The sequence below is a fragment of the Sporothrix brasiliensis genome (genome assembly GCF_000820605.1).
Source record: "Sporothrix brasiliensis 5110 chromosome Unknown Cont17, whole genome shotgun sequence".
Taxonomy (NCBI): domain Eukaryota; kingdom Fungi; phylum Ascomycota; class Sordariomycetes; order Ophiostomatales; family Ophiostomataceae; genus Sporothrix; species Sporothrix brasiliensis.
Window position 1 is genome coordinate 2218387 of NW_024467136.1, and position 24018 is coordinate 2242404.

Consider the following 24018-nt stretch of genomic DNA (forward strand, 5'->3'; position numbering starts at 1 on the left):
GGGGAGAGAAGAAGGGGCGGGCAGAACATTCGGAACGGCGTTTTGGGAAACGGCTTGTGTCTTTGGGCCTGTTGTGTATGCTGTATGCACCACCTAACTATAGATCACGTAATGACTGACGATGCTATTTCTATTTTCACGACGAAAGGACAAAATACTGGATGTAAAAATAAAAGTCGGACTCATTATATTACGCCAAGTAGAACGAAAATCAAATCAAACCGCGGCCGTGACCGCCGCCCCACTCATCTTTGCTTCCTTCTCCAATGTCTAGACGTACATGATACAAAATAACACCCATGGCCCTCTACGCCCCCAGACTCTCTCCTTACCGCCGACCCAGAAAGCCGCCCAGCTGCAGGCCCGTCATGCTCTCTCGTGCCGAGCCCACCACGCTGGCCACCGTCAGGATGCTCTCCTCAAAGTCGCGGAGCACCGCTGCCAGCTCGGCGACTCTGTCGCTGGCCGAACTGCCACCTTCGCCGTTCGCGTCAGCAGACGACGCACCGTTTGACGAGGACGCCGCCACACGCTGCAGCTGCTCCAACAGGCCTGCCTGCACGCTGTACATGTGCACCTCGATCTCGCCCAGGTTGGACTCGAGCTTGCGCAGCTGCGATCCGATCTCGTCGCCCGTGTGCGAGAAGTAGTTGATGAGGTCGGTGCGGCCGCCACCATCGCCGCCCCGGTCACTGCCCGCCTTTCCGTCGCTGCCGTCGTCGCCGCCACGGACACCGTCCCGGCCGCCGCGCCCGTTCTTCTTGCCACCAGCGCCGCCTGTCGTCGACCACAGGCCAGATGTGTGGAACTGTGCCGGCAGTTTCTGGTTGTCAAGTACCTTGAAGCTGAGCTGCGCGTGCTCTGCGTCCTGCTTCACCGTCTCGCGCAGCGTCTGGATGGACTGCAGATCAGACGCCATGGCGCCCGAAACACCGTCGTACTTGCGCGCCACAAAGCGCACGTCGCCCGGTATGGCTTCGAGACTCTCGCTGTGTGCCGGCAGGAACGCCTCGACCTGGTTCTTCTGCTCAATGAAGGACTGAATCATTGTGTCAAAGGCAATGATGTCTTTTTGCAGGCTCTCCTGCAGATCATTGAAGCGCGTCGTGCCCTTGAGGTTGGACAGGTCGATGCGCACCCCAGGGACGACCTGCTGTTGTTGCTGTTGCTGTTGCTGTGCCTGCTGCTGCTGCTGCTGCTGCTGCTGCTGCTGAGGCTGCTGTGCAGTGGTGCCAAATAGACCACCAGACATTGTCGATGGTGCTGCGGCTGCTGGCGTGGTTGTGCTTGCTCCAAACAGACCACCTGTGGCAGCCGCAGGTTGCGCTGTGGTTGTTGACGCGCCAAAGAGACCACCGCCCGTTGTCGCCGGCGCCGTTGCCGTACCTCCACCAAAGAGTCCACCTCCTGTTGCAGGAGCCGCCGTTGTTGTCGTCGCCGTGCTGCCTCCGCCAAATAGTCCGCCCAGTGCTGGTTTAGCAGGCTGGGCTGCTGCCGCTGTCGTCGCTCCACCACCAAACAGGCCGCCTGCTGCCGGTGCCGCTGTTGTCGTTGCCGTACCGCCACCAAAGAGAGAAGGTGTAGAGGTCGCCGGTGCTGGCGTCGCTGTTGCTGGGGAGCCAAACAGGCCGCCTGCTGGCTTGGCTGCTGTCTGTGTCGTGGCCGAGCCGAAGAGACCGCTGCTTGCTGGAGCTTGGGATGTGGCGGTACTTCCGCTGCGGCGTGTTAGTGAATGTAAATGAACAGGACGGCACGAAGTCGTGATCAAAAGCCGTGTTGATCCAGGACGGATCCGAGCGAGGATGGAGCGCAAAAGCACGCCGTACTCACAAGAGGTTGGCCGCGCCTGTGTTGATGCTCAGCCCGCCAGGCACGCTCGCTGACCGAGCTAGCGCCATTGCAGAAGAATGCGGACGGAGTTACCAAACAAAAAGGGAGGGGGCCGAGGCAGGAAATGCAAGACAAAAAGGGCGGAGGTCTCTAAGAATGCGGTGTGGTCTTGGTGGTTGCGTTGGTTTGTTGTTGCTGTTGGTTTTAGGAAAAGCGTTGGTGACCGGTATTTTTGGGGCTCCCCTTTCAACTGGGAATTTTGGCGCCTTGTCGCCCTGGGCCTGGGGTTCTGCCACTTGGTTTGCTTGAGGCAAGAGCTCTCGCGTTTTTGGATGAGCAGGCGCGATTCTTGCTTCACCGCCTGCTGTTCCTGGCTAAAGTTGTCACGTGCACCTGCCGCAAACAGCAGAAATCCGCTCTCTGACCGTCCCTGCCACCAAATATGGCAACAGCTCCCTGGTGTAATGCACGACAAAGGGCGCTGTCGACACAAAGCTTCAGCAGCGGTCTCCCTAGTTTGCGATTTTGCCGCTTTTGCCAACCTCGTCCAACATAGCTACGCTGCGACAAGTCCACGATTCACCACACGACGGCACTCCATCCTCTCAGCTTTACGTATCACGCTCACTAGAACACATATACACCCACGCAATATGGATATCGACGACGATGACGACGATTTCTACGCGCCGGATGAGCCCGAAGAGCAGACATCTGCCGCGACGCATGCTGAAGCAGCATTAGACCTGAAGCCAGAAGAAACCTCGGCTGAAGCAGAAACAGAAGGGGGCGCTGGGCAGGGTGATGATGCAGACGCTTTAGAAGATGGTGATGGCGACGATGGTGGTGCCATGGACGAAGACGGCGGCGAGGTCGAGGACGGTGTGGAAGAGGACGACGACGACTCAGACATTGACATCATCACGGAACGGAAAGACGGCACAAAAGCAGCCCCTCCTTCGTATGTACATTTCTCGCTTCTTGCGCTCCCAGTTGCTATTCCACCGTATGGACACTAACACGTCTGCCCAGACAATCGAAGTACAACGACATTCGCAATATACCACAGCGGTCAACCACTGGCGAAGGGAGCGCCAAGGCGACAGGAAAGTCTGACGACACAGCGGCAGCAGCTGCAGCAGGACGGCGAGGCAGTGCAGGCGAACCGTCCGCCGACTACCCAGCCGTGTCCACATCGACTGTTGACATCAACGCCATTCCCGTCCACAAGGCCACCGGCAAGCCCATCACACAAGTCAACATTGACCTGGACCTCCCCGAGAACGACAAACCGTGGCGCAAGCCGGGCACGGATCTTAGCGACTACTTCAACTACGGCTTCGACGAGTTCACCTGGGCCCTCTATTCACAAAAGCAGGAGAGCCTGCGCACCGAGTACAACCAGGACGCCGTGGCCAGTTCCAACAAGCGCATGATGGAAGACTTCAACATGATGCTGATGGGCGGCATGCCGGGGATGGGCGGTATGCCGGGTGGGCCTGGTGGTGTTGTTGGTGCTGGCAGCGGCGGCAACAGCATGGCCTCGGGCGGCGTGGTTGCTGGCGGGCCCGGTGCCAACTCGACTGCGGCCGGCGGGAACAATGCGGGCTCTGGCGGTGCTGCTGGTGCCGGCAGTGGTTCTGCCGCGGCTAGTGCTGCCCAAGGCGGTATGCAGGGCATGCCAGGCATGGACGGTGGCATACCGCCCGAGATGCAGCAGATGCTCCAGCAGATGATGGCGTCGGGCATGGACCCCAGCCAAATGGACCCCGCGACAATGGCTGCCATGATGGGACAAATGGGCGGTGGTGGTCCTGGTGGTGCTGCCGGCCAGGGAGCGGCTGCCGGCGGTGGTTACGGTAACCAAGGCTTTGGCGGCAACCAAGGTTTCGGTGGCTACGACCAGACCATGGGCGGCGGCAATGCTATTCGCGGTGGGTTTAACCGGGGCCGAGGCGGGCGGAGGAATTGGTAGTTTTTGTAGGCATAACTGGTCAGGTCGAGCTAAAACAAAAGCGATGAGCTTCTTCATTTTTTCAATTCCTTTATTTATAGCAGGATAAAATTCCAGTCCCTGTCCATCTTGTGCCTACTTCCCTCCAAAGTGGTCTCCTGAATTATTCCGTTCTTCGCCAAAATACTCCGTCCTATCTTTGCCAACTATCCTTTAACCGACAGATATCCGTACTAAAAGAACCTCTTTGCACCTCTAAAATAGAACAAATAAGAACGACTCTCCAAAGGTTTAAAAAACGAACACCAGAAGCACGCTTTCTGCATCTTTCAATCGATCTGAGAGCAGTAAACCGACCATGCAATACCTCCTTACAAAGTGAAATATTCCAAAGACCGTAATTAAGACCTGATCCACAAAGTAAAGGCCCATATTCAGTGATTCCTACCATTCTCTTTGTGGCTCGAGTTACCATCGTCGCCAAGTTCGGGAGAGTCAGTATCGTAATTGACAGCCCACGAGTCATCAGGGATAGTGTACATGCTCGTGTCGAGACCTGAATCACCAGATATGGCTGCGGACGAGGCCAAGTTCGGTATTGGCGTACAGTTGGCGCCCAGAATGTTCTGAATGGAGTTGTTGTACAGCGCCATCTGGTAGAGAAGACTCATATGCTCGTCGGTACCCCATGGTGATGCTATGGGGTTCAGCATCGGCGGTTCCGCCACAGTCAGCTGGGACGGGGCTATCGCTGGGTTAGTAGCAGCATTGCTACTATGACCTCCCACGGTGGCATCTCTTCCAGTGACACCTGTGGTGACTCCGACTTCCATGCTGAAAATATCTTCCATGGGAGCATCAGAGACCATAGCAGCCGCGTCTTGATCTGATCCGGGGCGGCTTCCGTTGTTTACGGCTGCCGGCAGCTGAGTATTGCTTTCACCAGCGGCTGGGCGAAACGGAAGTGTCAACGTATTCGTTCCAATGATGTTGAGATTGTTGAGCCGTGCATTTGTATTGAGTACCGCAAAGCCGCTGGCCACCGACGGGAACTCATTACTACTCGCGCCGCCGCCCATGAATGAGCCGTCAACGTGAAAAGCAGCACTGCTGTGGTTGTTTCCTGGATGGAAAGATACTTGGCCGTTAGAAATCAAGCCTTGGTTTACAGGCGGCCAAGTAACTAGGGTATCAAACGGAGCCACGGGGGTAGCTACGGCTATTGTAGTGTTGCCATTTTCTTGAGGCCAGGAGAAAGGAGTGGGCGCCATCGGGGTGAATCCAGGTCCGTTTTGTATCGTTGCCACTTTAGGCACGGCCGAGCTCACACTCATATTCGAATTCGTCGACGAATTCTGGCCTTGGCCCTGGCTCGCATCGTCGGCAACGGTACTTTCGGATGTTCCGAATGTAGACTGCTCTGTAGTGGAGGTCTCTGTCTTGGCTGCGAGCTTCCGGTTCCGGACGCGGGGCTTTCTCTGGGAGGACAGTGGCGGAGAGCCATTCGCAGCCGCAGTTCCTGAGGGTTCGCCAGCAGTATCGTTCTCGAGAGATGTTGTGGCATTTCCAGCTGTCGTCTTCGCCTTCTTTGCAGCATGACTCCGCCGGCTCATCTCGCCAAGCTTGCGTGTCTGCTCGATCAAGCCACTGTGGGCGGTTCCAGCGGCAGCAACCACGTTGCCGTCACGGTCCCGCAAATCACCCGATGAGCCAACTTGTACTTGGCCCGTTCCAATGGCATGTCGACCGACAAACACCTGTGCATTGCGTTCCGCGTTCTGGGAACGATTGTTCTCCTTTCGGCGATACTCCCTGCGTGGGTGTGCCACCAGCCGGGCCATGTAATCAGACTCGAGCAGGCTACAGACGGCCGCCTTCGAACGGCGTAGAGTCGTAGCAACAGCCTCAAACCGGTCATTGAAGCTAGTGAACTGGGAGTCCCAGCTCCAGTCGCGGCCACTCCAATTCATAAAAGGTAGTTGGCCACGGTCGATATCGCGGATTGCGTACTAAAAAAGTAAGGTGTTAGTCGCCACCACATATGTGAGAATCCAGCATTTCGAGGAGGCTTGTCCATACCAAAATTTCCCAGGAGAGCATCTCGACCTCGATGCGGTTGAGACCCTTCACCTTGGAAACACTAATTGTTTCCTTTTGTGGCGGAACGGGTTTCTTGGGAGAGACCATTTTCATTTGTGGAGTATTGGCTTCGGCCGCATCCTTAGTATTGCCGCCGTCCTCGTCTCTCTCTGTGGCCGATCGCTTCCGTGACGTAGCAGGGGTACTGGAGTCAACATCACCATCATCGCCGCTATCGTCGCTGCTCGAGCTCTTCAAGGACAATGGCCGCTTCTTTTCTAGGATGCCATTCATGTTGAGAATAGCATCATAGAGTTTGCATACGAGCTTTTGCTGCTCTTCGATGGAAGTCGGAAAGTCAGACCAACGCTCTGGCGGCACCGACCTGAAATCACGGCTGCCGTACTCGGCACGTATTTGACGGGCCTCGTAGTAGCTGCGGATGAGGGGGCCGCTCGTGTCGCTATAGTAGGTTTCGCTCTTTTCCTTAAGTCGAGTGGGCCAGTCTACAGCACGTCCATCGAGAAGAGTGGCACCATTGAGCGGAGCATCCGTTCCTTTATTGGCCGAAAGCGACTTAGAGATGCGATGACCAGTGGCCTGGCCTGGTGGTATAGCCAAGAAAATGGGCTTCCACGCTTGCAGGGCAGCAACGCTCTTGCGTAGCGTGCTTTGGTCTTGCTGACCAGCGTAAGCCGCAACGTAGTCTGTGATGTGTGTTTTGCCAGTGAGGCTTTCAAGGAAGCTCTTGGAAGGAAGCTCCCCGTGATAGATAAGATGGTCTGTGATGCAGTCTAATTTTGGCGAGGAATAGTTTTAGTTTGCGATATAATGTAACTCTCTCTGCGTGAAGGTATAACATTTGTTTGAAAATAATGAGAACATACCGAGGATGAAGAAAAATATATTCCGGTCACTTTCATCCAGCACCTGTAGGTAGTCAAGAGGCTTGGCGGTGGAGCCGTCCATGTTGCTCTATATGGTTTTGAATACTCGGAGCAGTTAGGACTCGTACTCTTTATGGTTGGTGTTGAATATGGAAGTGGTTACATTGAGAAGGAGAGAGCAAGGAATGAAAATAGAGGTCGGCAGAGAAATCAAAGGCTTTTGTGCGGAGTATGAAAAGAGATGGTGTGAAAGTCAAAGTTTAAAGCGCAGATTGTCGACGAGACCATTCTCTTAAATAGAAGAAATGGAAGCAAGAGAAGAACCATCCTGCCCCTGGCTGAATCTCTCCAGACGTCCACTAGGCACAGGACAGCCTCGTCTTGCCAAGACATAATCACTGTGTCCGGGAGGAGTATGAAGTGTCTTGGAACGCCTACCGGCCCCTCCCACCTAGGTAGGCCGGCCATGGCTCAGCCCGCCCGTCAAAGACAAGCCAAGCGGCTTCCGCGTCTGGATCATCCGGAAGCTGGATCCGCCTGGGGACTGGCTACGAGCTCCCCGCAAGAGAATGAAACACTTCAGTCTTCCACCTCAATCTGTCGTGCGGCTCTCCATAGTAGTTCTGACGCTTCCTGTATTGATCTTTCTCGAGGGACTGATTTGAGCTTTGAGCCTGTTATTCTCTAATGCTCTGACCTCGTCTTCTGTCCAGTGGTGGCCCAGGTTGCTGGTTGTGGCGAAAAGGCGACAGTGAATGCTTCGTTTGTTGTCGAAAATTTAAAACATAAATACGTTCCATCTTCTTCCCTTTTTGTTATTGATGGCTTTGTTGTATCACACGTGCTTCTTGCCCATAGGACACAAAATGACCACCGGAAGGTGCGAATCAAGAGGAGTAGATGCTTAGTTAGCTAGTCCATAATAGGCAATTATTAGACAGAGGATAGCACTAAAAAGCGTCAATACGGAGAGATGATTTCCACTGCACATGGTTCTGAAAGCAACACCAGCTGTTCCTGATGCGAACGCTCTAATTGTTTCTGCGAGCAGAAACCTATGGCAACGCTGTCATCTGGTTGTTCGGCATCGTCGTTGGCTTGATATACTTCACACACTGGGAACACTCCTCGATCCGCAGCACCAATAACAGCTTTTGTCTAGGCCTGTACTGAAATCTAGGCAATAGAACACGAATACATAAAAAAAGAAGACGACCACAACAAGGGGCGACCAAGGCTTATGAGACATAAGAGGTCAATGTTATCTCGCGACATTGAAGAATCGACGTCACCTTCATGTGTAATAACTAAATTGTCACGTGACCTAAATTGTCAGTATGTAGGGAAGGCGGTCAATATGGCCGAGCCAAGCTACCCTGGCAGAAACCAGGCCCACAAAACTGGGACGACAAGAGCTCTTGCCATCCAAGGGATTAAGCCACGATTGCCTCCTAAAAGGCCAGAACACAGAAAACGACGAAACTTCGACTACGTCAGAACCCCCATACGTTCACCAAACAGCAAAATAAACGGGAAAGGCAAAAAGCAAAAAACAGATCGACAACCTCCCAGCGGCAACCGACACTACCAATATTTACATGGTGGTCAGCGGTTTCGAGGCAGAAAAAGAAGACAATAACGACGCCAACGCGCCTTGTGCAATACATTTCCGACCCCTTTCTTTTATCGCATCCCATTTCCTCACGCGACCCGTCCATCGACGGTAACGACTTTGTCATAATGGTAAAGCTGGATCCTACGCGACCCTCTTTGCCTGTTTTAGGATGTCCATGATTCTAATATTCGTCTTCAGAACACCGCATTCAACAGCGCGCTCAAGCAGAGCACATCCATCCGCAAAGACCTCTCCTCCTTCTCCGCAGCACTCGGCGCCGACCCGTCTGCACCACCACAACAACATCTGCAGCAGCCTGTATCTGCAGCCACGGTTGGCGCGCTGTCCGCCAGCTTGACTGCCTTTGCACGCACCGTCGACGAATACAATGCACTCGCCAAGCAGGAACTCAACCCGGCAAAACAAGAAAAGGCATTTGACCGCATCCGCAATTTCCAGACCGAGCTCGGCGAGTTCCGCGCGCAGTTTGACAGCTTGAAAGCCGCACGCGAGGAGGCCGCGCACCAGTCGAACCGCACCGAGCTACTGGGGCGTCGGCCATACGCAGCAGGAACGCCCGAGAACCCGTACGCAACAACGTCGGCAACGGCAACAGCGAGCGGCAGCCACAGCTATGGCGGTGCCGGTGGTGCCGGCCACTCCAGGACGATGAGCACGGCCGAGGACCAGCGCGAGGCGCACGCGCTGCGCGAGCAGAGCTTCTTTGCCAGCACGAACACGGCGCTGGACGAGTACATTGCGCGGGGTCAGGCGGTCCTGGGCGACCTGGGCAACCAGCGGGATATGCTCAAAAACACACAGAAACGCATGTACACCGTGGCAAACACACTGGGCATCAGCGGCGACACGATTCGCATGATCGAACGGCGGGCACGCGAAGACAAGTGGATCTTCTGGGCTGGTGTCGTAGTATTTGTGCTCTTCTGCTGGCTTTGCTTGCACTACTTACGGTGAGGACTCTTGTGATACCGGGTGGTTTGGGGCAAAGAAAACTGGTGGGAAATTATTTGCGTTACGTTACGGCATTCATGTTTCCGGTGGTCTTTCAGCGCGGCGTTTTCTGCCTTGGTCGTCCTGATTTTATAGGGCATATGTACAAATTTATCATTGTTTGGGAGGACACTCTTCTATACATTATCAGGCAGAAACGATTTCTGTTTCGGCATTCTAACCAAGTCGACCATGTCCGCTAAAAACGCACAAATAATAAATAACCTAATTGATCACAAACGACACAAAAGCTAATAAACGCTTTACAAACAAACCAAAAAAGGCAGCTACTTGCCCTGCCACTCTTCCTTTAGAGCTATCGTAAAGACAACAGACCGGTTTGTCAGCACCTCAACGACCTCCGTTTCTGGCAGGACGTGGTTGCTTGTCGACATATGCCCGCCAAACTCCGTCGGCCAGTCCGTAATGTCCCATTCCAGACCAGACGTGGAGATGACACTGGGACCTTGCATAGGTAGAATTCCAACGTATTTTGCAAATACATCCTCAGACGGCTCGCCGTTGCCGCCATCGCCGCCACCGCCGAGCCGATCGCGGACGTGGATCCGGTGGAGGCCGGGCAACAACAAAAATGTCAGGCTGTCGCTTGTCAATAGGAATGTGCTGCCATGAGGGGCAGTCTCGTCCGACCAGCCGATGCGGTACTTCTCACTAGTCGCATCTCGTCGCCGCTCGCTAAATAGATAGAGGTGGTGGAGCTGGCTGACGCCTTGGTCCACGCGGCCGCCGAGTCCGCCCAGGGCAACGACGTCGATGCCCGGATGCCGGTCCTGGACAAGTTTCACAGCTTTCGTGAAGTCGGTCGAGTACTGGTCGGTATCATGGATAATTTCTGTCTTATGGCCGGCTGTCTCGGTCTCAAAGTACTGTTGGACCTCTGGGCGAAGTGAGTCAAGGTCACCGATAATGACGTCCAGGTCTTTCTGGGTGGGACGTCAGCAAACTACGAGATGCCCATAAACGACAAAGAGCAGGAAGAGCAGGGTAGCAAATGCAACTACCAACACTCACAAAATCTTGTCCTGCCGTCTCCGCTACGTCGTGCAGCTGGTTTGCGCCTCCGTCTGCGGCTACTCGGAATTGTGCTGCGAGAATGTTAGACTTGGTGACCAGCACCAAGACGGCAGGATACCGTCTCTTTCATGGTCAGACGTACCACGCCGCCATACGCGCTGGGCTGGTCCCAGGCTCGTTAATGGCTGGTTGAGGATGACGGCAGCATACGGATTTGCTGCGCTGCGAGGATTGCTTTGGAGAAGCCGGGCTGGAAACCAGTCAAAGACCGGTGTGTTTGGCGGAGCAGATATGGAAGCCATTCTCGCGGGGTCGGAAGACGCTGTGTAGCAATCGACGAAAGAAGCCCAATGTAGACTTAGCTAAGATAGTGTGGGTTGCTTCGTAGAGGTTGGTGCTTCGGAGTGGAAGCTTGAGAGATCCCCTTTATGGCCAGGTATCACGCACTGTCACCTTCGACCTTCTAGGCGGGACTTTGGAAATAGGTGATTATTCAGTTTCGCAAATGAGAATTTCATGGTAGCTGAAATTTGGAAGAACGAGCATACTGTGCAGCCATCGGTTAAATTTCAAAAAATTCGCAAAAATAAGATCATATCTTGTAGTAAATATTTGACAAAGGAGAACAGTAAATAAAAGTAACTGTCGTAACAGTCGGACGTGCGGTGCATTACGTCGTCCGCCTTCCGCCCTTTCCACGCGACAATACATTTCTTCACGGTCGCCAAAATCTTAGCTCTCAGCCAGCCAATCATCCGCCCGGATGACGGCGGAAACGCAGCACTGTATGCTTTAGTTTCGGCCTTTATGCTGACCAATTCGGCTCTGTAAATTTTTCGAAATAGCTCGCTCAGTCTGTTCACTCACCATTTTCACATCGACGCTGCGTTCTCGAAAACGTGACATTGCCTCTTCCCTCTTTTCACCTTTCCTTTTGTTCCGGCATTTGCGCGCATCGTTTCTCCTTTTACTTTCAATTTCGTTCTCATTATTTTCTTTCGACTTCTCTTCTTGTACACTATTCCCCTGCCCTTCCTATTCCACACAACTGGTCACAATGTATCGCGCATCATTACGTTCCTCGGCGCAACTCGCCCGCACCATCCGCCACCCAACCGTGTCCGGCGCCCCCCGGCGGTTTGCTTCAACGGCGGCTAGCAGCAATGGCACGTGGAAGGGCACCGTGGCCCGATGGAGCGTGGCCGCCGGCGCCCTGTACTGGTACACCACGAGCCCGATCTTTGCCGACGAAGCGGCGCGCCACAACTCCCTCAGGAGCAGATCGACATCGACGACGACATCTGCCGACGCTGCCGCGATTGCTCCCCAGGACTCTGAGTTCCGCACCATCGACTCCCTACTAGAAGAGAAGCAGCGGGCCGAGGCGGAGAAGTCTGCAGCGGCGGCAGCGAAGAGCAAGAAGGCAGACACAGCAGAGACCACGTCCTCCAAATCGATACCTCCGGCTCCCGGTGGCGAGGGTGCGGCGGTTGTGGGCGACGGTTCTCCCGAGGCTCTGGAGGAGGAGGCTAGCCAGCAGGGCGCGTTCAACCCGGAGACTGGCGAGATCAACTGGGACTGCCCGTGTCTCGGCGGCATGGCCGACGGCCCGTGCGGCGAGGACTTTAAGGCGGCGTTCAGCTGCTTCGTTTTCTCGACCGAAGAACCCAAGGGCATGGACTGCATCGAGAAGTTCCAGTATGTCGTTCCGCAGCTCGCTCACATCCGATTGCTTCCGAGATCACATTGCTAACCAGACAATAGGCACATGCAGGACTGCTTCCGCAAGTACCCTGAGATCTACGGCGCGGAACTCGCGGACGAAGAGCAGGACGCCGATAACGCGGGTCCCGACGACCAGCAGCGGCCCGGCCATGTCGAAGGCGTTCCCGAGGGCGCTGCAGCATCCGAGTCCCAGCTGCAGCCCAAGCCTGCCGATGTGACGACTGCGCAGTTCGAAGCAGCACCCACAGAGACCAACCCGACTACCAAGAGCGATGCCGCCGCTGAGAACAACGCACCGGCAGCATCGACCGGCCCGGCGGTGGCCGCTGAAGCTCCCAAAGACGACGTCGTGCAAGCCGAGGCCAACCAATTTGCGAAGACGGAACAAAAACCTGCCGAGGCTGTTGACGATGGCCTCGTGCCCACGGCCGCTTTCGATGCGACCGGCGCCAACAAGAACTAAAGAGGCAACAACGAGCCGAATGGAAGAACGGTCACCACTTGTACAACACTAGACGAAACCAAACGCAGGGTGGCGAACAGCGGTCGTGGTTATGAGTTTGAAAATGGGCCACGAAAAAAATAAACTATGATAATAACATGGATGAACGACGGAGCACAGTCGGCATCTTTCATGTTTCTGTATGGTTCATTAGGACAGCTTAAAGCTGCCACAACCTCCTTTCTCATTCCATTGTTGTGTACACTCGTGTATAATGTATACTGCCGCCAGAACAATAATGCCACACATAAAAGAGAATGTAGATACCTGAAATATAGACGATCCCTCTCTTGATTGCTTACTTTGCCGCGTTCATTTGCATTTATCTACGTTGCATTATGGGCATGTTATTGTTTGGCAAAGTTGAAGACGATCAATTTAACTGAAAAAAACCTACTCAACTAAAGCTAATAGACATTCTGGGGGTATCAAAACTATCGCAACAACAGGAAACAAGACTTTTTTTTGGTGCTGCTCCGACTTAAAAGTCAAAAGACAGCGCTGGCTTCATAGCCGTTTTCATCTTGTGCAAAACAGAGTGCACCTTGTGCGAGCGCTTCTCCTGAGGAGCGCTCAGGGCAGATCCCTTTTGCATGGTCTCGCCAAAGAGCGACTCCATAGACTGCTTGTTCTGGCCAAAGCGAACGTGATCCGAGCCCTGCTTCTTGACATGTGACTTGAGGTGCGCCTGCCACGAAAGGTCGGCAGGGCTAGACTCGGAGCCAAAGTCATGAAAGACACGGACTTGGGTGGCGCTGGACACGTAGCTGGTGGCACAGTGCTTGCAGCGACCACAGCTGTTTTTCTTGGACAGGATCTGCTCCTTTGTGATCTGAATGTGAGGGCACACATTGATGCACACAGAGTTCTGACTAGCGTCCAGCTGGTAGAGCGTCTGGAGGAGGAAGTGCAGACTGTCATTCTGATCCTTTGCAATTTTGGGCGTGAACGAGTTGGGAAGCCCGTCAATGCGAGGAGTCAGAGAAATTGCTGAGGTGCGGCGCATAGTCACCTTGTCCGTCATGGCGTAGGCCTCAGTCAGCTTGCTAAGGTAATCCTTGAAGCTGCTGGCGCGGCCAGTCTGGACAAGGCGAGTAAGCTTAAGCGCCATTTGGATCTGGTGGTGACTGATCCCGGAATGGTGCGTCATGGTTTCGTGGCCAGCTTGAGCCATCTTGGCCTTGTGGTCTTCACCATAGACGGCATCCATGCCCGACGACAGAGGAACGTCGTTCATGTCGATTTCGTGAAGCAGCTCGCAGACATCGCAAGCCCAGAGCTCAGCGTGCTTGCGAGCGCGTCTGCAAAGGTGCTCCATGGTGTCATCGTGACACTCCTTCTCATTGGGCTCGGCCACGTCAAACGTGTCGTCCATGTTGGTCAAAAAGTCCTGGAAAGCCATTTTGAACAATTTGGAAATAGACAGTCCTGTGGAACGAGCACCGAATGTGAAAGGAACGGTTTGAGCTTTGCAAATAAACTTTTGTGGGCTGGTTCAGTCACAGTATGTGATAGAAGCAGGAAGGTCTGATGAAGCTTTTGGACTCGATCAGAAAGAAAAAAAAGTTTGTTAAGGGTTAAGTTTCAAAATCGAAATGGTCGAAAAGTAGGGAGGAAGGCCAGATATATATACCTGGTTGAGGACGAAATGGGCTGAAGCGGACTCAGCATCGACCCGTGATCAGAGTTTGCATGGTGACGTCGAAGTCTACTAATGCCATGATGATTCTGTCTGTATATACTCAGCAACGCTTCCACGCAGCCATTTTTCATCAGCCCCAAACTCGATGACGCCAAATTAAGCACATGATTTTACTTTCGACGTGTTTCCACATACCTGTCGGCTGACGATGCGGACGTACATAAAGACAATCCCAGATCTTTCTCTCTCTTTCTCTCTAAAGTCGACAGCATGATTAAGATGACTCTATTCTATTTCATTATGATGCCCTAAAGTGCACATTTGAATATTTGCTTGAATACTTTGATATTTCGAAAGAGCCATCTATTTGTGGAATGAATTATTAAGATATAAGTTTCCGTACGGTATTAAAAGCCCTCACTAATTTTATCCAAAGACAATAGACATTATGAACATTTATTGCGTTGTTGTTTTGTTGAATTTTCTTCATATGATATTGCCTCTGTTTTGATCGTGTAAGTGAGGTTGCTTTGTCCAATCAGAGTGCAGCATATTTTCTTCGCCAACAATGAACGGTTGGTAAGTGTACCATGTGATAGATCACATGCATTTTTTGCTGGATGTCACGTGAGACCCACAAGCAGTGCTGGCTCCTTTTTCGAAAGTCGATCTGCTCGGAGCACATGCTGCGACGGAAACAGTCGATCTCAGGACCCGCCCTGGCCTCGGAGGCCTGTGTCCACGTAAGGACCCATTCTCATAGCAGATTTTGCGATTCTTCGCGCAGAACGACGTCATCGCCCAGCAGCTCCATTCAAGGTCCGCCATTCGCTCCTGTCATCGCCCACTCAGCTCGTCGTTCGTGCCTTCTTTCTTTTGCAATCATTCGGGCTTTCGCTTTAGTCTCGCATTTGGCCAATAGCTCTTTCCATATTTTTCGTCTTTGGCCGCCAGGGACTGTCTTTGATTACATCTGCTCTTGCCGCGACAAAGACCAGAAATGCTCAATCGTCGGGTTCGTAGGGTTCTTTCCTGTAGAAAAATAAATACACGCCAAACTCGCGCCCTCGTCGATCTAACCCCACCTACGCACGCCCAGGAGAACGGGTGTGAAGTCACCATCTGGGCGCCATAGCAAGACGCCAATCCACAGGCGGCCAGAAGCCAGACCAGGGCCAGAACCAGGCCATTTGGCGACTGCTTATTCTGTCATGCATGCGCTGTGCTTTCTCCTTCTTCGTTCTTCCTTCTTTTGTGCCCCTCCCGACGATCAAATGACAATAAAAACTAAGCTCGCCCCAACTTCTTCCTTGTCCCGCATCTAGCTTCATCTTCTCTCACAACCATTGCAGCTTAATCAAAACACCGAATCGCTTTTTCATTTTTGATTCTTCTCACAGTCAGGCTTCTGTCTCTCGCATACACTTTCTCTGCACATAATTCCTAGCTGCCACCGCGCATTCTTTCTTATCCGCAAAAGTACGCGATGTCAGCTACCGCTTTGTACAGCGCTTCGCTCTCTTCCCGTGGCGATTGGCAAACCTGCCGCCATCAGATTCCCCACGGCATCCTTTTCTTTCTTGATATATTTGCTAACTTTTTCTTCACCCTCATACAGTGTCGTACGCAGACATCGCTTCCAAAGGCCCCAAGCAGACCCCCGAAGAGGTATGTAGCCACACTTTCTGCGTGTTTTTCAGTGGAATATTGGACATTGGCGTCTAGGGCGTTCCAGTCTAGCTTTGTATTCTTTCCTTTTCTTGTCTTTTTTGTCAAGTATTGCCAGCTCACATATCCAACCCCCTAAAGGCTGCGGCGCCGCAACTTCCCGAGGTCGAGAACACCGAGTCGAACGCCTCTACCACGTCATTCCCCGATGTCGACACCCCGGATCTGCAGACCGTGTCTTCTGAGGCACAGGACGTGGCCGATTCGGTGAAGACGGACGCAAAGGGTCTTTCCCGTGACTTTGAGTCGCAAAAGGCCAAAGTCTCGAGCGCTGCCAAGAACGCAAAGGAGAAGGCGAAAAAGGCCGCTGGCAAGGCCCAGAAGCAGGCCAGCGACACGGCCCACGAGGCCGAGGTGCAGGCCAAGCGCGCCGACAACTGGCTGACAAAGCAGTTTTCCATCCTGGAGTCGGACCATCCCGCCGCGACAAAGGTGGCTGTGGCTGGCAACCTCGTGGCCGTTGTCGGTCTGGGCGCATTCCTGGGCTTCCGCGCCTGGGGCCTGCATGAGCAGGGCCGCCTGGACTGGAAGAGCACAGCAACGGGTCTGGCCGTGGTGGGCGCCGTTGGCATCGTGGAGAGCACACTCGCAAAGTGAGTCGACAGTCTTCCATCTTATTTTCTTTTTTCTTTTTCTTCTTTTTTTTTCGTTTCACCTTTTGACTGCGTCCGTGTACTAATCTCCATCCAGCTATTTCTACAAGGGACAGAGCAAGAAGCAGTAGTTATCTGCGTAGGTGAACTGCAGGGAGGATTGACGTTCTGAGGCCGAGTTTATTGGCGAGCTCGCTGCATTTTTGCTGTTGAATTTTCCTTTGGGTCGTCTATTTTGAACAGTCTTGCATGCTCTGGTCACGGCGGTATTCAGGGTTGGAATGGATAGGGTCCTTTTCCTTGCGCATTTTATTCATTCATTTCTGTTTTGCCTGGAATCACTTAGGTTGCGTATTGTTTGTCGGAGATCATTCCACTCTATTTCTAATAAAATTTGTGCATTTTATATTTTGCTCGCTCTGAACAACGTTTTACTATACATTGGGGATGAAGGACACACCATGCCTCAATATTGGGGGGAAAAAAGACCTGATAACCGGACAAATGTACAAAAAATAGGTGAAACAAGGCGCGACATCCCGTTCACGCCCAACCCGTCTAAGCAATATTGCAAAACAAACGGAGCATTCGCAAGATTCGCAAGATGTGTATCATGAATGATCGCCAACAAAGCCTCATATGCATCGATATCGCAACAACAATGTTCGAGAATGTAAAAAGAATAGAGATGCGGGGAAACCCAGGACGAAAAAACGCAGACGACTAGAACGGATGATCCCGAACGAACGCTAAAGGAGACAAACAATGCCAGGAAGTGAGGAGTCACCGGATATAGGTTCAAATATGGCGAAGAATGTAAGGAGAACAGAGTTGTCGCATGCAGCCAATCGGTTAGTTGCCCTGGCGGCTGATGGCCTCGCGCAGTCGCTTCACCCAGTGCTTCCGTAGCGTGGCTGGCATCTTGCAGAACATTACGGCCTTGCTCGTGTCGGTCAAGATCTTCTCAGCGATGCGAAGCTGCAGATCCATATCCTCATCGGCAAACTCCAAGAAAAAAATCTCCATGGCCTGCTCAGGCCATCGTGTGGTCGACGCGAGGGTTGCAGCGGCGGCGTACTTGGACAGAACATCGCCCAGAAGGTTAGTGATGCCGTCTGCACGTGCGCTGTTGTTACTGGCGCCGCTGCCGGAGCTCTGCCGGCCGGTGCCAAGGGGAATGATGGCATCGCTAAACGACGACAGCCGCGACCCAGCCGGGGTCTGACCAGCAGCCGTGGCGGCGGCCGTGGCTGACGCAGCGGCAGCTGCATTTGCTTGCGATTCGGCGCGGTTCCGGGCCGCTGCGCTGTTGGCGTTGCCGCTGCCGTCGGTGCGCCTCCGTTTGGATGCTGCCGTCGTTGCCGCCGGTGTGTTGCTGTCGCCACCGGGCGCGAAACGTTTCTGGCCCTGGCCAACCGCATTGTTACTGTTCCTGTTGCCATTGGGTTCATCCGGGGGTGTTAAGGCCGCCGCATTGCCTGCGCGACCAATGGCACCTACCCCTGTCTGTCGCAACCCGCCTGCTTGGGTCGGGGCTGGTGGCGGCTGGATCGCCGAGTTCGACGCGGACGCGGACTGTGTAGCTGTGTTCGGTGTGCTCTGCAGCGTCGGGCGTATTTGTTGTGCGCTCGCACTGTTCTGTGCGGAGTTGGCGTTGCCCTGCTGGCGCGACTGGGGAGTGGCGCCTGTCGGAACAGGAACTGGCGTAGAGTTGACGGTCGGGACGATAGCGCTGGAGTTGTTCCGCTGGGGTGTCGCCCCTGTGTTGCTGCCAACGACTGGGCCGTTTGCAAGGCGCATGATGCTCGTGCCCGGTGGTGCCTCGCCGCCCGGGATATTGTCAGGGCCCTTTCTGCGGGGCTTCGTGACGCGCTTGGGCTGACCGCCGGAACCGACGACATCGGGGAACAGGATCTCGAGATACTCGGCATTTTCAAAAGGGCGCTCGCGAAGCGCGCGGGCGAGAGGCTCTTTCTATGCGACGGGCACAAAATACACGGTTAGTGGGCTGCAGACAAATCCCCCCGAGGTCTGTCCACACACAGCTGTTTTCTTACCTCCAGATGGCTCGTCCATGCGTCGTCGCTTCCTTTAATTATGCGCGTGGTCGGGTCAAACGTAAACTGTGGGTTCTCCATAAGGCCGCGCCACAGGCGAAACTTTTTGCGCGCATTGTCCGTCTTGTTGATCAAATGCTGCTTTGTCGGATACGCGCCTTGTTCGCGCAGCATGGCCAGCGCGCGGTTCCAAGCCTCGGGCTTGAAGCTCATGTTCTCGCGAAGGCCCAGCTGAACAGACTGGCAGAGCGACTGGAAAAAAGTCGTCTCGTAGGCTGGCGTCCAGCTGAACCGGGGCTTCTTCTGCCATGGTAGGAGCGCGGTCGGCACAGAGGCGTGCGCGTCGGTCCTTGGCGACTCGTCCTCCGACATGGTCGGCGACGTTCCGTGAAAGACAATCGACGTGGTGGTGGTCGAGGGCGACGGCGCGTAGGTTGTCGATGTTTACTGCCCTTTTGGTCTAGCCGTGAGCACGTTTCGGCGCGAAGTATGCTCGACACCAGTATGCACAAATAGCGTTGGAGCGACGTGCAGGGTGCAATACGGACGAGGCCGTGAAGGTCGTAGTGGTGGCGATTTGAGACGGAGCGGCGACCGTGGGGGTGGTGGAAGAGACAACGGAAGAGCTGGGTAGACTATGGTTTGGGGAAAGGAGAACGGCAACTAGTGATGCAAACGGAGGGAAACGAATAGGAAAGAGGGAAATGGAAGACGGAGGGAAGGGGTGCCGTGCGACAGTGGGCGAAAGGGGGAACGCGGGCAGCGTAAACGAATCTGTAGCAGCGACACGGTAATACAACGAAGAGGGCGACGGAGAACGCGGAACGGAAGGACCGGGGTTGATACGAGGTTAAGATTGCAAGAATAGCGCTTCTGGGGAAAGAGCGAAGGTGTCGTCAGCTCCGTAATGCTTGCGAGGGTTCTTCGTGGACGACGGACCGTGGCTCGCGGGTGCTTCTTCCTGTATCGCGCCTACTGCCTTCCAAACGGTAATAAGATATAAGGAAAGAGATGGCGAGAAAAAGAACAAGGAACCGCCCAGATGGCTGGGCTCAAAAGTCAAAATAAGAGATAAAGCAGGGCAAAACGGAGGTTTGGATGGACAACAGTGTAATGAGGGCCCAATAAATGGAGACTAGTCAACCAGATGGAAGAACAAAACCAGCCGTTTCCACTCGAAGGAAGCCCGTCCTATGATCCTCACTATTTCCAAGGTAACAATGAGAGGGAAATGCAAGAATACACCTTGCAAAAACGACGACGGAAAAGAAGTCGAACGAGGCCACGAGACAAGGAGGGGAGGAAGGAGCTCCAGCGTTTTGAAAAGGATGTGAAATAATGAGTGGCTGGGAAGGTGCGACGGGAGGGAGCCCGAGAGTTTCGGCGTGGACCCTCACCCTTTTTGGGATGGGGAACGGTCGAACCAGTGGCATGATTGGCTGGCCGGGCATTATTGGCCCAGCGGAAGGTTGGCTGCGCGTATTACGGAGCCTTTGGGTCAATTTTCTTCACTTTTTTTGTAAAGTAAAAAAAAGTGAAAATTCTCAGTTTCGTTTAGCGCCATCCGCCGAAATTTGAAACGGAAAGAGCTGGGCCGTCAGGCTACGGGCAAATAGGGTCCAACACCGCAAGGCGTCGCGCCAGCTAATTACTCCCGTATTTCTTCGTGTCGTTCCATACAGTCAAAGCAGACACAGCCAGTGATACGTCGTCCCGAAGCTGACTGGACATGCCATGTCATGCACCGGTTTTGTGCTACGTTTTGAACATTCCAGCACTGTCACCGTACGTCGAACTGTTGACTTGTTAGTTTGGAGATGTATTTTAATTGGCTTTGCTTTTTTACGTGCATCCTTTTTTACGTTTTGTTTGATTCGAATAACCGGTTCCATATTCAACATACTATGTTGCAACCTGCACGACGACGATGAACTTGGAATATTCGTTTTCCATGCAATTCCACACGTATGCCCATTGTCTCCTCTCCTTGTCCCTTTTGATTGTTCCTGTTGACTGATACACTTTGAACTGAATGTTTATTTTTGTCACACAGTTTGAATATTCTCGAGTCGAGTGGTGTCATAAAACCTCACAAGTTCATATTTTGGTGCTCGGATTTGTTTTCTGTCCTGATACTCACTTCATACCGCTGAATCAGAAAGCACGGCGGGTCTTGCGCACAGGCCATCGACGAGCGTCGTGAACGTGCCGTTTTCACCTGCTACGAGGTAAATCCTGGGAACGCATAAATGATCACTGGAAGATCTACCAGATCGCCCCGGTCGAATGGTGTGTATGGGCAGCAGTCGGAGATACAGACACGATTCACACTCCACGACACAAAATGCCAGCAGCCCCGGTACCCGGCGAGAAGGGTAAAGACAGACAAGTGAACATGGGCCTCAACATAGAGCTTACCGGTGCTAATCGATAGCAGTAACGAGCGTCTGATGCAGGGACAGTACGTGCCTGGACTGTGATTCAGAGATACACAGAGATGTATGTTGTGTCCGTCGTTCACATCCCCCAACGTGAACCACGGATCCGCGATGAAAATCGCCGTTTTTCTCACGGACACACACGGGCTAATTTGCGGGCCTGACCAACCGTGCCTGGGCTGGTTTACTGGCCCACAGTCGTCGGACTCGATACACGTTGTCCGCCAAGCCTGACGGAGATAGGGAATGTGCATACGCGCCGACGACTTACTCCATACATGAGGTTTGTTTCTAGCGCCGCACCCAGGCCCACCACAGCCGGCAGCAAGGGGAACAGACACACAACGGAAACAGGCCCCTGTTCATTCTGTTTCTGCCTTCCCACTGTTGAGCACAAACAGCTTTCGATTGTGGCCAATTGTGGGCTTTTCGGCAGTAGAGATGGTGAGATGCTGAAACACGAGAGTGCTGGCTGTTTGGGTCAAAGGGTGAAACGTCGCTGGCAACAAGGGGGAAGGCCCGACATACGACGTACCGAACCCTCTAAAACAGAGAGTGCCTGTGTCGTGAGTATTGCTACACTGCCTCGAACCCTGCGTCCCAATCGACAAGTATAATTTACTACCATGTTTGCAATACACCCGAGGCGCGCAAAATCACAGTCGCGCAAGCTGTCTGAAATAGGAAAGTGTTATTGTTGGAGCCCTACCTCTTTCTTTTGTCTTCTTCCTTTCTACTACTTCTCATTTTTTATTTTTTGTTTACTGCGACCCGTAGCATGAGTATCCAAGATCATTAATACGATTGTCAGGGCTTTCGTACGACTCGCGCAGACTATCGGGGCGCACGTAGCATGAAGTCTACCTAATTAACCTCGACGCTCTTACAACATTGGAGACACCCGGCTTACATGCAATTCTTTTTCTTTTTCTCAGAATATGTGACAATCCGCAAGACTCTGTCAATATGATTTAACCCGTGATGATATTTGTTCCCAGTGGAAAGCTAACGCAAATGTCTGCCAAGTGAAGTCAAAATGTCAAAAGTGAAGGCAATCGAAACATTTGCCAAGATGAGCTTCTGTACACCTCTGCTGAACTTCGACTGCTTTTGGTATGTTACACTGGAATGCCACACACATGTTTGTCTATTATTTCCTAACGATATATCGTCACTAGCATAGAGGTAGAACTACGAGCTTGGTGAGCCATTTTGGTGAGGTTGATTATGATGCAATCCAGCATGTGCTACAAGCTCTCGAATCCGGCTCTTCTTGTACCAAGTGCGGATACGGCTGACCCCTTGGCTGGCAAGCCTTGGCTTTTCAGGTACTGGATAATACCACTCCTTTAATATAACATACGGTGGGTAATCCCTTCATTTCAAAAGGCAAGTCAAGCCATGCGCACCCAGGGCAGGGACGGCGCGGTTTTCATGCGTAGAAGATGTAAAGTCCTGTTTGGACGATGTGCTTTGACTGTGATATCCTGTAATAAAATAATTCGGCCGAATTTTAGCAACTAGATTCCAAGAACTTCCTTGTCTTCAGCTTGGTAAACAACCGCAAATGGAGCTGCCAAGACAGAAACCTTGAGCGTAAGGGGGAAAACGAAGAAGAAACAACAAACGAGAAACGAGAAACGAAGATGAGATCCGGTTCTAGGAAAAGCCGAGGGATACAGCAATTCCTATTTTCCGTAGATACAACAAATCGCATCACCCGCAGCCTCGACCGGCTGTTTGAGTGTTATGTTTCGGTAAACAGCCCAAACGAACATCCAGGGTCTTTGCGCTGCACAACCGCCGCGGCATGAGAGGAGACACAAAGCACCGAGTGGGAGAAGATATACATGTTCAAGCAAAAGTACACCAACACAACCAGGTTGAAGCGCCGCGTAACAAGCGCTGCCGCCACACGTTCCTTCTTCGTCGGTAAGTGCGAGTCCGACAGGTAATATTCAGTCCAACAGGAACAACACTCACATTAACGTTCTCAGTACGATGGCATGATTACCGTAAATAGCAGGTCCACAGGACGCTCTTGCATGTGAGCATAATATCGTACAGAGCGCGCTCTTTCCTTCTCTGACTTCCTCCTTCCCGTCACGGGAACTCAACAGTGTAAGCCACATTTTCCTATTCAGGACACTGCCGCTAGTTTGGCGGCGAGTCGCCCACTTTTGTTTCTTCAGGGGTCCCTGCCAAAACCGGGTGGATCGTCCATCGGAGATATTCTGGCTCTGGACCCAGATGCAGTGGGGCGTGTAGGGAAGGTGCGACGGTAGCGAAGCGGGCCAATGGCTACAGTCGAACCTGCTACAAGTGTCCTGTCTTCAAACTGGGTCGATGCCCCTTTTAGGATTCTGTTTCCAACATCAACAACTCTTCCCATTTGTCGGTTTGTTAGAGATTTTCTTGCATGCCACTCGTCGCGGCGTCGTCATCAGTTCAATTCTTTCTCCACGGCCAGTGCCCTCAGTAGTTATTCTCTGTCTTCTGACGACCTTTTGGTCACCAACCGACGGCCCCATTTCAGCGGCCGGTTCCACTGCGGCCACAACCCCTTGCAAGATACAGAGCCCTCAGCAGATGGTAATGTGTCTGCCTCACTTTTGATCTTTGGGTGGCATGTGAGGCGGTTTGGGAGCCGCAGTATCCCCTCTTCTCTTTATCCATAGCCGTGATCAAAAGACGAACCTCCTTTCTTTCCTCCTGCACGAGCGTCCTCTTTCCGTCGTCCCACTGGATTTCACAATGGCTTAGTTACTCCTATTGCCAGTGACATTTTCGTCACCACCATCCCTTTGCCGTTGTTATCCTCCTATTAATGGAGGCCCCTCATACCCTCGCCGTGATACCCTTGTGCAGAGCTGCCCCCGCCACTTTCCAACCATCCAGTGACTATCCAATGATCCTCCCTTA

General features: G+C 53.1%; 9 protein-coding genes across 9 annotated transcripts; 4 read left to right on the forward strand and 5 right to left on the reverse strand.

Moving 5' to 3' along the window:
* Positions 1-328: 328 nt before the first annotated feature.
* SPBR_02728 (nucleoporin nup49) lies at positions 329-1898 on the reverse strand (the record flags this gene model as incomplete). Its single annotated transcript, XM_040761031.1, has 2 exons — positions 329-1715; positions 1831-1898. 2 exons carry the CDS (start codon positions 1896-1898, stop codon positions 329-331), a joined length of 1455 nt encoding a protein of 484 aa, XP_040620647.1.
* A 585-nt stretch (positions 1899-2483) lies between these two features.
* SPBR_02845 (uncharacterized protein) lies at positions 2484-3805 on the forward strand (the record flags this gene model as incomplete). The annotated part of the gene is made up of 2 exons (XM_040761148.1): positions 2484-2791; positions 2863-3805. The coding sequence occupies 2 exons, from the start codon at positions 2484-2486 to the stop codon at positions 3803-3805; spliced, it is 1251 nt and encodes a 416-aa protein (XP_040620648.1).
* Positions 3806-4218: 413 nt separating this feature from the next.
* On the reverse strand, positions 4219-6832 carry SPBR_02358 (uncharacterized protein; the record flags this gene model as incomplete). The annotated part of the gene is made up of 4 exons (XM_040760661.1): positions 4219-4907; positions 5115-5793; positions 5864-6570; positions 6751-6832. 4 exons carry the CDS (start codon positions 6830-6832, stop codon positions 4219-4221), a joined length of 2157 nt encoding a protein of 718 aa, XP_040620649.1.
* Positions 6833-8348: 1516 nt separating this feature from the next.
* On the forward strand, positions 8349-9340 carry SPBR_03051 (golgi family SNAP receptor complex member 2; the record flags this gene model as incomplete). Its single annotated transcript, XM_040761354.1, has 2 exons — positions 8349-8354; positions 8564-9340. The coding sequence occupies 2 exons, from the start codon at positions 8349-8351 to the stop codon at positions 9338-9340; spliced, it is 783 nt and encodes a 260-aa protein (XP_040620650.1).
* A 323-nt stretch (positions 9341-9663) lies between these two features.
* On the reverse strand, positions 9664-10713 carry SPBR_03012 (thiamine pyrophosphokinase; the record flags this gene model as incomplete). The annotated part of the gene is made up of 3 exons (XM_040761315.1): positions 9664-10320; positions 10409-10482; positions 10554-10713. The coding sequence occupies 3 exons, from the start codon at positions 10711-10713 to the stop codon at positions 9664-9666; spliced, it is 891 nt and encodes a 296-aa protein (XP_040620651.1).
* Positions 10714-11468: 755 nt separating this feature from the next.
* On the forward strand, positions 11469-12599 carry SPBR_02957 (mitochondrial intermembrane space protein mia40; the record flags this gene model as incomplete). Its single annotated transcript, XM_040761260.1, has 2 exons — positions 11469-12109; positions 12176-12599. The coding sequence occupies 2 exons, from the start codon at positions 11469-11471 to the stop codon at positions 12597-12599; spliced, it is 1065 nt and encodes a 354-aa protein (XP_040620652.1).
* A 520-nt stretch (positions 12600-13119) lies between these two features.
* SPBR_03095 (uncharacterized protein) lies at positions 13120-14040 on the reverse strand (the record flags this gene model as incomplete). Its single annotated transcript, XM_040761398.1, has 1 exon — positions 13120-14040. One exon carries the CDS (start codon positions 14038-14040, stop codon positions 13120-13122), a length of 921 nt encoding a protein of 306 aa, XP_040620653.1.
* Positions 14041-15766: 1726 nt separating this feature from the next.
* Positions 15767-16732, forward strand: SPBR_03069 (uncharacterized protein; the record flags this gene model as incomplete). Its single annotated transcript, XM_040761372.1, has 4 exons — positions 15767-15806; positions 15899-15948; positions 16090-16601; positions 16699-16732. 4 exons carry the CDS (start codon positions 15767-15769, stop codon positions 16730-16732), a joined length of 636 nt encoding a protein of 211 aa, XP_040620654.1.
* A 721-nt stretch (positions 16733-17453) lies between these two features.
* SPBR_02724 (uncharacterized protein) lies at positions 17454-19030 on the reverse strand (the record flags this gene model as incomplete). The annotated part of the gene is made up of 2 exons (XM_040761027.1): positions 17454-18575; positions 18659-19030. 2 exons carry the CDS (start codon positions 19028-19030, stop codon positions 17454-17456), a joined length of 1494 nt encoding a protein of 497 aa, XP_040620655.1.
* Positions 19031-24018: the final 4988 nt, after the last annotated feature.